The sequence below is a fragment of the Hylobates moloch genome, unplaced genomic scaffold, assembly GCF_009828535.3.
Source record: "Hylobates moloch isolate HMO894 unplaced genomic scaffold, HMol_V3 SCAFFOLD_22, whole genome shotgun sequence".
NCBI classification, from domain to species: domain Eukaryota; kingdom Metazoa; phylum Chordata; class Mammalia; order Primates; family Hylobatidae; genus Hylobates; species Hylobates moloch.
Genome location: NW_026652297.1, coordinates 1,234,113 through 1,248,088, shown reverse-complemented (window position 1 = coordinate 1,248,088; position 13,976 = coordinate 1,234,113). Strand labels below are relative to the sequence as shown.

Here is a 13,976-nt window from a genome sequence, read left to right as displayed (position 1 = left end):
GCTACCTACCACACCAGAGGATATTTGTCTGCGGATAGGAGTGATCCCACCAAAGAGAGGAAACGACAATGCAGGAGAGGAGAAAAGGCAGAGGAAATCCAGGAAGAAGACCCCTGCAGTTATTGATCCACTGCCTTTTTCATTTCATTTAGAGAGATGGGGTCTTGCTATGTTGCCCAGGCTGGAGTGCTGTGGCTATTCACAGGCATGATCTCACTACCAATCAACACAGGAATTTTGATCAACTCCATTTCCAGTCTGGGCCAGTCACCCCTCCTTAGGCAACCTGGTGGTTCCCCACTACCCGAAGGTCACCATATTGATGCCAAACTTAGTTGACCAGTTGACATAGCATACTACAGTCCAGAACTCCTGGGCTCAAGCAATCCTCCTGCCTCAGCCTCCTGAGTAGCAAAACTAAAAAACATATTGTTTAAAGCAGTGCTGTATAATAGAACTACAGGCATGTGCCACCGTGCCCAGCCCCACTGCCTGTGTCACTGCTATTTGATGACTTGGCTGCATATACTTGCTTTATAAGTATGTTGAACCTCTACTATCTGTCATAGCAAGACCCGTCATCCTTATCATATTGGCTATGGGTTTAAAAAAAGAAAAAAAAAGTCATCTTGCCCTGTTTACAAAGGCATACACAATCTGACCACATCTCACACACACAGAAATAGACACACCCCAACTGTGTTTCTCCTTTCTAATATCACCTTCCACTAAAATATCTGGGGAATAAGGACTTTGTTTCTTGTCAGCCCTTAGAGATCAGCTCATGCTGCAATTTGTTTCTCCAATATCACCTCCTCCACCCCCGATTTCGGCACAGCTCTGAGCCTCTGCTCCCTTCCCCACATGTTACCATGTGTAAGCCCCAAACTAATATACTCCTTTTATCTAATGCTGCCAACTGCAACCAGCCTCGGAAGGATGGTATGAGCAAGGCAACTGTCCTTTTATTGACCTCTACCTTAACTCTCCACCACCTCACCAACTTCCCACGGCCCACACGGTCTTCTTATTACTGAAGGCGTTGGGTTAACAAAGGCAAAGTTCAGTATAGGTCAAGATAGGAATGACAGAACAATTTAAAACTGAACATTAGATATCACTCTTAAAAACTCCGGGTTATGTTAAAGAAAAATAATTCAGTGATACTCATTAAAGCACAGCAAGGCAGACTTGATTCAGGACCATCCAGATAGGGATACAGACCATGGGCAATGGGATTTTGTAATGGGTAGAGGGACTGGGCTAAAATCCAAACAGAGCAGAGCCAAGAGAGAATTTACAGCCAAGGAGCAGCAGGAGAGAGGTGTCAGTGGATGGAAAATTACTAAGAGGTAGCATCAGGAGTATTGGCATTCCGGCTAACTGACCTCACAGGATTCTTGCTGGACGGGCCAGGGTGATCAGACATCACCTGGGGGATGGTGGTGGATGAGGAAGCCGATCAGACCCTGAGGGTGAGGGGTTCTTTCTAAACCGACCTACCTGCTCCTCGCCCGCCTCCCACACCTCCGGGCCTCACTCGCGCCTCCCCGCCAGGCCGTGCGTCCCCGCGTGCCCCGGGCGGGTGGGAAGTACCTGCCGCCATCTTGCTCAGCAGCCTCCGAAATGCGGCTGGGGCTCCTGAGCGTGGCGCTGTTGTGTGTGGGGAGCTCTCACTTCCGCTGCTCGCCCTCTGGAAGGCACAGGCTCGGCCCCTCGCCGGAACCAGCCGCTAGTTCCCAGCAGGCCGAGGCCGTCGGTCCGCAACAGGCTCGGGCGGCGGAGGGAGGGAGGGACGGGCGCGTGCAAAGGGCAGTTCCTGTTCGAGCTGGTCTCTGGGGGGGCCTCTCTCACCTTTTCCCCACCGCTCTAGTCTTTGAATTCGAGTTTCTCCTTTTCTGTTGTCTCAATGGTCTTTAACCCACATTTTACGTACCTAAGCAGTTTCTAGACAGGCTGTAACAACAGTAGTTATAATAGTAAAATGACACATTTGTATTGTGAATCTATATTTTCTCCTCAAAACATTCTGGGTTTTATCATCCCCATTTTGTAGATTAATAAGTCAGGGGAGGCCGGGCGCGGTGGCTCACGCTTGTAATCCCAGCACTTTGGGAGGCCGAGGTGGGCGGATCACGAGGTCAGGAGATCGAGACCACGGTGAAACCCCGTCTCTACTAAAAATACAAAAAAATTAGCCGGGCGTGGTGGCGGGCGCCTGTAGTCCCAGCTACTCGGAGAGGCTGAGGCAGGAGAATGGCATGAACCCGGGAGGCGGAGCTTGCAGTGAGCCGAGACTGCGCCACTGCACTCCAGCCTGGGCGACAGAGCGAGACTCCGTCTCAAAAAAAAAAAAAAATAAGTCAGGGGATGAAGAGTTGAAAGGGAGGGCTATTAGGTGACCATTTCATACTATGGTTGAGAAAAATGAGCCCAACAAGTGAAATGGTGAGCATTAGAATTTGCGGCTCTCGACTCACCGTTCCCAGGCTCTTTAACTGCTGTCTCACACAGGGAAGAAGGTGATACGTGGCCAAACATTTTTATTTTTATATTTTTGGGGATAGAGTTTTAAAATTAATGAATTGTGTTGACTTCAGGTCTATTTCTAAGTAATCGATTATGGCATATTTGTCTTAACTCTCCAAGTTTCTTTCAAAATATGCGCGTGTCTCCGGTATGTTAGCTTGCTTTGTGTTTTTAACATAGGAATTTAAAGGATTGCATTAATATGTTCAGCTTAGGAAGTAACACATAATATAGATGCTCAGTCCAAATAATACATCATTTTTATTTTTAGATTGTGGAACAGCACCGCTTAAGGATGTGTGGCAAGGGTCTCGGATTATAGGGGGCACAGAAGCACAAGCTGGCGCATGGCCGTGGGTGGTGAGCCTGCAGATTAAATACGGCCGTGTTCTTGTTCATGTATGTGGGGGAACCCTAGTGAAAGAGAGGTGGGTCCTCACAGCTGCTCACTGCACTAAAGACGCTAGGTACGTATTCACAACACAACTATTTTTATTCTCTTAGGGGATATTTTGAAGTGATAGAGGACCATTTAACTTCAGCCATTTTCAGCTAAGCCATGTTTGCAAATAGCCATAATGCCTTATACATAGTACAGTGTATTTGTTGAAAGGAATCCTTTATTTATTATTATTATTATTATTATTATTATACTTTAAGTTCTGGGGTACATGTGCAGAACGTACAGGTTTGTTACATAGGTATACATGTGCCATGGTGGTTTGCTGCACCCATCAACCCATCATCTGTCTACATTAGGTATTTCTCTTAATGCTATCCCTCCCCTAACCCCCTACCCAGGAATCCTTTATTTTTTACTTTTGAAATGGAGTGTCACTCTGTCACCCAGGCTGGAGTGCAGTGGTGCAATCTTGGCTCACTGCAACCTCTGCCTCCTGGGTTCATGCGATTCTTCTGCCTCAGCCTCCCGAGTAGCTGGAATTACAGATGCCTGCCATCATGTCTGGCTAATTTTTGTATTTTTAGTAGAGATGGGAGTTTCACCATGTTGGCCAGGCTGGTCTTGAACTCTTAACCTCACATGATCTGCCTGCCTCAGCCTCCCAAAGTTCTTGGATTATAGCTGTAAGCCACCATTCCCAATCATGGATCTTTTAAATTAGAGGCTGGTAAACTTTCTATAAAAGTAGTAAATATTTTATGCCTTGAAGGTCATATGGTCTCTCTCACGATTGCATGAAAACCAGCACTGACAAGAAGTAATTGAGTGTGGCTATAATCCAATAAAACTTTATGAACACTGAAATCTGAATTTCATATGTTTAACCTGTCATGAAATATTTTAGTTGATTCAGCCATTTAAAAATGTAGAGTAGGGCATGTTGGCTCACATCTGTTATCCCAGTGCTTTGGGAAGCCAAGATGGGAGGATCACTTGAGGCCAGGAGTTTGAGACTAGCCTGGGAAATATAGTGAGACCCCGTCTCTATATTTAAAAAAATTGTTAATGTAAAAAACATGCTTTATGGGCTGTATGAAAACAAGAGACATGTCAGATTGGGCCTTCACTATTAGACTCTGAAAAAGAGACTCTCTTTGCTTCATCTCCATTGACCCATAAAATCCCATTGCGGTCTGATTTTTGTGGCCAAATGCTATTAAAGATCCACCTCCATGCCAAATCCAATGACTTCATCTCAGTTCCCATCCTTTTTGACCTCTACAGCCTTTGGCAATGTTGACCACATCCTCTTCTTGAAATTATCTCTTTTCTTGACTTCTAAGACACCACTCTCTACATTTTTTCTCCTGCTTCTTTGATGAGTCTTTGTCATCCTTTACACTGCAGTGTTTTCTAGAGTGTGCCCTCTGCCCTCTATCATCCTGTGCTCTTTCCTAGAGGTGTCTAATCTACCTCTGTTTCAGCAATCACCGTGTGCTGTCAACTCCTAGGTCTCTCCTGATGAGTCATATTTCCAGCTCCCTACCGTGCATATATATTGGAGTCACATTCTCAATAAGTCCAAAATGGAATTCACTTTCCTCTGATACTATTTCTTCTCTATTTTCTCAGGTGATAGCATCATCAGCAGCTCCATTACCCAGAGAGTTATCTAATTTCTCCCACTTCACCTATCCAAGTAGTCCCCAAGGCCTATGAAGGCTCTCTGTGCAGTATCTTACATTTGCTTCTTCTGTCCCTCAACCCTCCCTACTGATTAAAAGTAGATCCAGAATATCAGTCTCCATATTCCTAGCTTATGACTCATCATACTTACATTTACACTACTACTTTGATAATAACTATCCTAATTAATATGAAATGGTAGCTCATCGTGGCTTTTATTTCCATTTCCCAAATTACTAGTGATGTTAAGCATCTTTCTATGTGCTTATTGGCCATTTGTATATCTTCTTTGGAGAAATGTCTATTCAAGTCCTTTGTCCATTTTTGAACTGGGCTCTTTGCTTTTTTGTTGTTGAGTTGTAGGAGTTCTTTATGTATTCTGGATATTAATCTGTTGTCAGACACATTATTTGCAAATATTTTCTCCCATTCTATGGGTCATCTTTTCACTCTCTTGATAGTGTCCTTTGATACACAAAAGCTTTTAATTTTGATGAAGTCAAGTTTATCTATTTTTCTTCTTTTGTTGCCTGTGTTTCTGGTGTAATATGTAAGAAATCATTATATCAAATCCAGTATCATGAAGCTTTTCCCCTATGTTTTCTTCTAAGAGTTTTATAGCTTTAGCTCTTAGATTTAGGTCTTTGATTCATTTTGAGTCAATTTTTGCATAAGGTACCAGGTAAGGGTACAATATCATTGTTTTACGTGTGGCTATCAAGTTTTCCCAGCACCATCTGTTGAAAAGTTTGTCCTTTCCCCATTGGATAGTATTGGCATCTTCACTGAAAATCAATTGATCATATAGAGAGGGTGTATTTCTGGGCTGCCAATTCTTCTCCGCTGATGTATATATCGGTCCTTATGCTAGTATCCCACACTCTTTGGATTAGTGTGGATCTATAGTTAAGTATTTCTTCTTGGTGGTGCTTTTGTTTTTTGTTTTGTTTTTTAGACAGAGCCTTGCTTTGTCGCCCAGGTTGGCATGCAGTGGCATGATCTCAGCTCACTGCAACCTCCACCTCCCAGGCTCAGGTGATCCTCCCACCTCAGCCTCCTGAATAGCTGGGACTACAGGTGTGCACCACCATGTCTGACTAACTTTTGTATTTTTTTGTAGAGGCAGGGTTTCACTATGTTGCCCAGGCTGGTCTGAAACTCCTGGGCTCAAGTGATCTTCCCGGTTTGGCCTCCCAAAGTGGTAATTGCAGGTGTGAGCAACTGCATCCAGCCTGCAGTCAGTTTTGAAATCAGGAAATGTGAGTCCTCCAACTTTGTTATTCTTTTTCAAGATTATTTTAGCTATTTGGAGTCTCTTAATATTCCATATGAATTTTAGGATGGGTTTTTCTATTTCTGCAAAAAAAAAGTCATTGGGACTTTGACAGGGATTGCGTTCAGTCTAAAAACTCTTTTTTTTTTTTGAGACAGAGTCTCGCTGTCACCCAGGCTGGAGTGCAGTGGTGCGATCTCGGCTCACTGCAAGCTCTGCCTCCCGGGTTCACGCCATTCTCCTGCCTCTGCCTCCTGAGTAGCTGGGAACTACAGGCGCCCACCACCACGTCCGGCTAATTTTTTGCATTTTTAGTAGAGACGGGGTTTCACCGTGTTAGCCAGGATGGTCTCGATCTCCTGACCTTGTGATCCACCCACCTCGGCCTCCCAAAGTGCTGGGATTACAGGCGTGAGCCACCGCGCCCGGCCTCAGTCTAAAAACTCTTTAAAAAGTTTACAGTCTACAGAGCAATATGGGGAAGTCCACTTTTTCCCATATTGGGGAAAAGATTGCTTTGGGTGGTTCTGTCATCCTTTTTTTTTTTTTTTAATTTTAATTTTTATTTTTTATTTTTATTTTTTTTGAGAGGGAGTTTTGCTCTTGTTGCCTAGGCTGGAGTGCTACAAGAAGACATAAATGCATAAATGAAAATACATCCAATCCTGGATTGGAGGACAGTATTATTAAGATGACAGAACCTGCTGGGTGTGGTGGCTCACACCTGTAATCCCAGCACTTTGGGAGTCTGAGGCAGGAGGATCGCCTGAGGTCAGGAGTTTGAGACCAGCCTGGCCAACATGGTGAAACCCCGTCTCTACTAAAAATACAAAATATTAGCCAGGCGTGGTGGTGGGTGCCTGTGATCCCAGCTACTCGGCAGGACAATCACCTGAACCTGGGAGGCGGAGGTTGCAGTAAGCTAGAATCATGCCACTGAACTCCAGCCTGGATGAAAGAGCGAGACTTCATCTCAAAAAAAAAAAAAAAAAAAAAATATATATATATATATATATATATACACACACACACACATATACTTCAACTAGATCAGCGTGAAGGAGATGCTTAGGTCTGAGTTCTTTCACCAGTAATATGAGGTACTGGACTACTTGGCCAAGTTTAGTTATTAGTGTCCAGTTTTTTGCACTAGTTATTGGAAGACAGGCTTGTCCTTTTTCATCAAGTTTATGGTGATAACTTTTTGTTTTAAGTATTTTTTGTAGGTTCGGAAACTCTGTTGGAGAGTTGATTTCTATTTTGAAGGCCCCTTTATCAAATAAAAGGTTGTCAGGAAAAAAAAAAAAGCCTTGCCAAGTCAATAAGTGAGATTTATCAAGTTGGATGCTTGTTATTATAAAGTATTTCATTCCACATTGGTAGATGTCTTCAAGCTCCCTCATTGACTTCCTGCTGGCCACTGTGTTGGATTTGCCTTCCCCACTTCCCACCCAGAAATCAGTTTAGTCTCTAAGAACCAGTCGTGGTCTTCGCTCCTTTTCAAAGCACTGGATTCTGATATGCAGCCAGATTCATCACATGAGGAATGATATTTGGGCGGAGCTCTCTATAGCTAGGTGTCTCTGAAGGCATTGTTTTTGTCGTTCTTGTTTTGTTTTTTGTCTGCCCTTTTTCTCCCTTTCACTGAATGGCTTCCTTATAACATGAACTTACACATGATGCGTTATCATTCTACCTCATAATCTTTCAGTTTCAGCTCTTATTGCTAACTGTCCTTCTCATCAATTTTCATGATGAATTATCTGATTATCCCAGCCCAGCTTGTCAATCTAGGTGATACCACCATTGCTCAATTTATGAATAAACCTTTATTAGAGGCCCACCCCTTTCCCAGAGAGCTGTGGTCAGGGGATCTGGGTCGTGTATTAGATGAGAGCACCTTGACAACAGAGTGGGCAGGGCACTCATCCTTGCACAGGATATGGATATGAGTACATAAGCACTAATGGATATTTCTTTTTGTTTGTTTGAGACAGGGTCTTGCTCTGCCACCTAGGCTGGAGTGCAATAGCACAATCTTGGCTCACTGCAGCATCAATCTCCCAGGATAAATTGGTCCTCCCACCTCAGCCTCCCCAGTAGCTGGGACTGCAGGCGTGTGCTACCATGCCTAATTTTTGTGTTTTTTGTAGAGATGGGGTTTTGCTATATTGCCCAGGCTGGTCTCTAACTCCTAAGCTCAAGCTATTTTCCTACCTCGGCCTTCCAAAGGGCTGGAATTACAGGCATGAGACACTGCATCCAGCCACCCATGGATATTTCTAGAAAAGGGAAAGAGGATATTGTTTTAATTATCTCTATGTAACTGGAACTGAGAAAGAATATGTTGTGGTCCAGCAGCACTGATACCTATTAAAACCTAGAGGCTTTGTCGTACAGCCAGTCCTAACTCACGTTAGTAGAAATGACCTTTTGGATCTATCTTTCTTTTCTCAGTTTTCTCACTTATGCACTTATTTTCTTTTTAAAGTTAAGGCATAATTGACATGCAGTAAAATTCACCTTTTAAAAAATGTTCTGTTCTGTAACTTTGACAGTGTAGATAGTCATGTAATTACTACAATCAAGATTTAGAACAGTTCCATAACCTTAAATCCTCTCCTGACCCTTTGTAGCCAACCCCTGCCCCTCCAAATCTCATGTTGGAATGTAATCCCCAGTACTGGAGGTGGGGCCTGGTAGGAGGTGACTGGACTGTGGAGGCAGATCCCTCATGAATGGCTTACAACCATTCCCTTGGTGATAGGTGAGTTCACATGAGATCTGTTTGTTTCATAATGGATAGTACCAGCTAGGTGCATTGGCTCACACCTGTAATCCCAGCACTTTGGGAGGCTGAGGAGGAAGGATCTCTTAAGGCCAGGAGTTCAAGACCAGCCTGGGCAAAATGGCGAGATCCTGTCTCTACAAAAATTTTAAAAATTAGCCCGGTATGGTGGCTTATGCCTGTGGTCCCAGCTACTAAGGATGCTGAAGTGAGAGGATTGCTTGGGCCTAGGAGGCTGACGCTGCAGTGAGCCATGTTCACACCACTGTACTTCAGCCTGGGTGACAAAGCAAAACCCTGTCTAAAAAAATGTATAACACTACTGCCACCAGTGCACACATGTGGACCCTGCCATGCCTGTGCCCCACCACTGCTGGCACATGTGCAGACTCCACTGCACTGCCACCATCAGTGCACCCACACATGGACCCAGCTGCACTGCTGCCCTGCTACTGCTGGCACATGCACACAAGCATGAACCCTGCTGCCACTGCCCAGACAAAGTGCTTTTACCCGCATTCCTCATTGCAGCCTTGTTGCCAGTGGACCAGAAACACCTCAGGTCTTCCAGTGCAGCAGGTGCCCGACCATGAGAGGCCAGAGTACAAAGCCATGAGCCTGTCCCAGTCCCCCAAGATTAGAGCTTACAGCCCAGAAATGCTAAGCTGAGTCTTGTCCCCCTAAAATCACTTAGAAATGATGCCAGTTGACTAAACCCAACTTATAACACAGTCAAACCCTCAAAGGCATCAAAGAATATAAAAGCAAAAAGCCCCATCCAAAGGACGGCAACTTCAAAGATTAAAGGAATAACAGTCCACACAGATGAGAAAGAACCAGCACAAGAACCCTGGCAACCCAAAAAGCCAGAGTTTCTTCTTATCTCCAAATGACCACAATAGCTCCCAAGCAATGGTTCTTAACCAGACTGAAATGGCTGGAATGAGAGACACAGAATTCAGAATCTGGATGGCAATGAAGATAAATGAGATTCCAGAGAAATCTGAAACCCAATCCAAGGAATCTAAGAAATCCAGTAAAATAATACAAGAGCTGAAAGATGAAACAGCCATTTTAAGAAAGAACCAAACTGATCTATAGAGCTAAAAAAAGAACTCACAAGAATTTAATAATACAATTGGAAGTATTTACAGCAGAATAGGCCAAGCTGAGAAAAGAATCTCAGAGCTTGAAGACTAGTTCTTCAAATCAACTCAGAAATAAAGAAAAAAGAATGAACAAAACTTCCAAGAAATATGGGATTATGTAAAGAGACCCAAACTACAACTCATTGACATCCCTGAAAGAGGGACAGAGAGCAAGCAACTTGGAAAACCTATGTGAGGATATTGTCCATAAAAATTTCTGCAACCTTGCTGGAGAGGTTGACATTCAAATTCAGGAAATTCAGAGAAGCCCTGTGAGATATTATACAAGAATACCATCCCCAAGACATACAGTTATCAGATTCTCCAAGGTTAATGTAAAAGAAAAAATATTAATGGCAACTAGAGAGAAAGAGCAGGTCGCTTACAACGGGAATCCCCATCAGGCTAACAGCAGACCTTTCAGCAGAAACTCTACAAGCCAGAAAAGATTGAGGGGTCTATATTTAGCATCCTTAAAGAAAATAAATTCCAACCAAGAATTTCATATCCAGCCAAACTAAGCTTTGTAAGTGAAGGAGAAATAAGATCCTTTTCAGACAAGCAAATGCTAAGGGAATTAATTACCACCAGACCTGCCTTACAAGAGATCCTTAAGTGACTACTAAACATGGAAATGAAAGACCATTACCAGCCACCACAAAACCACACTTAAATACATAGACCATTGACACTGTAAAGCAACTACACAATTAAGTTTACATAAACAAGCTAACAACACAATGACAATATCAAATCTGCACATATCAATATTAACTTTTAATGTAAAAAGGCTAAACACCCCATTTAAAAGGCACAGAGTGACAAGTTGGATAAAAAACAAGACCCAACTGTACATTGTCTTTAAGAGAGACACATCTCACCTGCAATGACATCCACATGCTCAAAGTAGAGGGATGGAGCAAAATCTATCAAGTAAATGGAAAACAAAAAAGAGCAGGGGTTGCTATTCTTATTTTAGACAAAATAGACTTTATTCATTTTTTTTTTTTTGAGATGGAGTCTTACTCTATTGCCCAGGCTGGAGTGCAGTGGCACGATCTTGGCTCACTGCAACCTCTGCTGCCCAGGTTCAAGCAATTCTCCTGCATCAGCCTCCCAAGTAGCTGGGATTATAGGCGCCTGCCACCACGCCCGGCTAATTTTTGTATTTTTAGTAGAGACGGGGTTTCACCATCTTGATCAGGTTCGTCTTGAACTCCTGACTTCGTGAACCACCTTGGCCTTCCAAAGTGCTGGAATTACAGGCATGAGCCACCACGCCCAGTCTGACAAAATAGACTTTAAACCAAAATGACCAAAAAGGACAAAAAAGAGCATTACATAATGATAAAGGGTTCAATTCAACAAGAAGACTTACCTATCCTAACACTGGAGGACCTAGCTTCATAAAACAAGTTCTTGGAGACCTATGAAGAGACCTAGTTATATAACCATACAATAATAGTGGGAGACTTTAACACCCCACTGACAGTATTAGACAGATCACTGAGGCAGAACACTTACAAAGATATTTGGGATCTAAACTTGACGCTTGACAAAATGCACCTAACAGCTATCTACAGACACTCCACCCAAAAACAACAGAATATACATTTTTTTAATCTACACATAACACATACTCTAAAATAGACCACACACTCAGCCATAAGACAATTCTTAACAAATTTTTAAAACCCAAAATCATACCATTCACACTCTTGGATCACAACATGATAAAAATAGAAATCAATACCACCATCTCTCAAAACCATATAATTACATGGAAATTAAACAATCTTCTCTTGAATGATTTTTGGGTAAATGCTGAAATTAAGGTGGAAATCAAGAAATTCTTTGAAACTAACAAAAACAAGGATACAACATACCAGAATCTCTGGCAAACAACTAAAGCAATGTTAAGAGGAAAGTTTATGGTGCTAAATGCCCACACCAAAATTAGAAAGATCTCAAACTAACAACCTAACATCATACCTAGAGGAATGAGAAAAATGAACAAAGCAACCCCAAAGCTAGCAGAAGAAAAGAATTAACCAAAATCAGAGCTGAATTGAATGAAATTGTGACACATAAAAACTTACAAAAGATCAACGAAACCAAAAGTTTTTTGAAAGAATAAATAAGATTGATAGACCACTAGCTAGACTAACAAAAAAAAAAAAAAAAAGAGGGAGAGAGAAGATCCAAATAAACAAAATCAGAAATGACAAAGGGGACAGTACCACCAACCCCACAGAAATATAAAATACCTTCAGAGACTATTATGAACATCTGAATGTACTAGAAAACCTAGTGGATAAATTCCTGGAACATACAACCTCAAAAAATAGAACCAGGAAGAAATTGAAACCCTGAACAGACCAATAACAAGTTCCAACACTAAATCAGTAATAAAACCTACCAACTGGAAAAAGTCCTGGACCAGAAGGATTCACAGTCAAATTCTACCAGGTGTGTAAAAGAGGGGGTACCAGTCCTACTAAAACTATTCCAAAAAATTGAGGAGGAGGGACTCCTCCCTAATTCATTCTACAAAGCCAGCATCATTTTGATAACTGAAACCTGCCAGAGACACAATCTAAAAGAAAACTGCAGGCCAATATTCCTCATAAACACAGATGCAGAAATACTCAACAAAATACTGGCAAACGGAATCCTGCAGCACATCAAAAACTAACCCAACATGATCAAGTAGGCTTTATTCCTGGGATGCAAAGTTGGTTCAACATATGCCGGACTAAAACAGAACTAAACAAACTAAAAACAAAAACCACATCATCTCAATAGATACAGAAAAGGCTTTTGATAAAATTCAACATCCCTTCATGTTAAAAACCCTCAACAAACTAGGCATTGAAGGAACATACCTCAAAATAATAAGAGCCATCTATGACAAACCCACAGCCAATATCATACTGAACAGGCAAAAGCTGGAAATGCCCTTGAGAACTGGAACAAGACAAGGAAGCCCACTATCACCACTCTTATTCAACATAGTACTGGAAGTCCTAGCCAGAGCAAACAGGCAAGAGAAAGAAATAAAAGACATCCAAATAGAAAGCGAGGAAGTCAAACTATCTGTTTGTAGACAATATGATTCTATACCTAGAAAACCCTATGGTCTCTGACCAAAGGCTCCCAGATTTGATAAACAACTTCAGCAAAACTTCAGGATAAAAAAAATCAATGTACAAAAATCAGCAGCATTTCTATACACCAATGAAGTCCAAGCTGAGAGTCAAATCAAGAATGCAATCCCATTCTCAATAGCCAAAAAAAAGAATAAAATATCCAAGGATACATCTCACCAGGGATGTGAAAGCTCTCTACAAAAAGAATTATAAAACATTTTTGAAAGAAATCATAGATGACAAAAACAAATGGAGAAACATTCCATGCTCATGGATAGGAAGAATCATTATTGTTAAAATGGCCATACTGTCCAAAGCAACTTACAGATTCAACACTATTCCAATCAAATTACCAACATTTTACACAGGATTTTAAAAACTATTCTAAAATTCGTATGAAACCAAAAGAGCCCAAATAGCCAAAGGAATCCTAAGCATGAAGAACAAAGCTGGAAGCATCATACTACCTGACTTCAAACTGTACTGGAAGGCTACAGTAACTAAAACAGCACAGTACTGGTACAAAAACAGACACATAGACCAATGGAACAGATTAGAGAACCCAGAAACAAAGCTGCTGGCAAGGACATCATGACAAAGACTCCAAAAGCAATTACAACAAAAACAAAAATTGACAAGTGGGACCTAATAAAACTAAAGAGCTTCTGCACAGTAAAAGAAACTATCAACAGAGTAAACAGACAACCTACAGAGTATTTATAAACTATGCAGTCAATAAAGGTCTAATATCTAGGATCTGTAAGGAACTTAAATTAGCAAGCAAAAACCAGACAACCCCATTTTAAAATGGGCAAAGGACATGAACAGACACTTCTCAAAAGACATACATGTGGCCAAGAAACATATGAAAAAATGCTCAACATCACTAATCATCAGAGAAATGCAAATCAAAACCACAATGAGATACTATCCCACACCAGTCAGAATGGCTATTATTAAAAAGTAAAAAAATAACAGATGCTAGCAAGGCTATGGAGAA

The 13,976-nt window shown here is 41.8% G+C and overlaps 1 protein-coding gene across 1 annotated transcript in view; it reads left to right on the top strand.

Annotated features, from left to right (window-relative positions):
• Nucleotides 1-1,593: 1,593 nt before the first annotated feature.
• The window catches only part of TMPRSS12 (transmembrane serine protease 12), a 32,654-nt gene continuing 20,271 nt past the window's right edge, over nucleotides 1,594-13,976 (top strand). Inside the window, exons 1-2 of the mRNA XM_058433429.1 lie at nucleotides 1,594-1,759; nucleotides 2,801-2,996. Of these exons, the coding sequence (XP_058289412.1) occupies nucleotides 1,627-1,759; nucleotides 2,801-2,996 (329 nt within the window). The 5' untranslated portion in view covers nucleotides 1,594-1,626. The remainder of the gene's footprint in view (nucleotides 1,760-2,800; nucleotides 2,997-13,976) is intronic.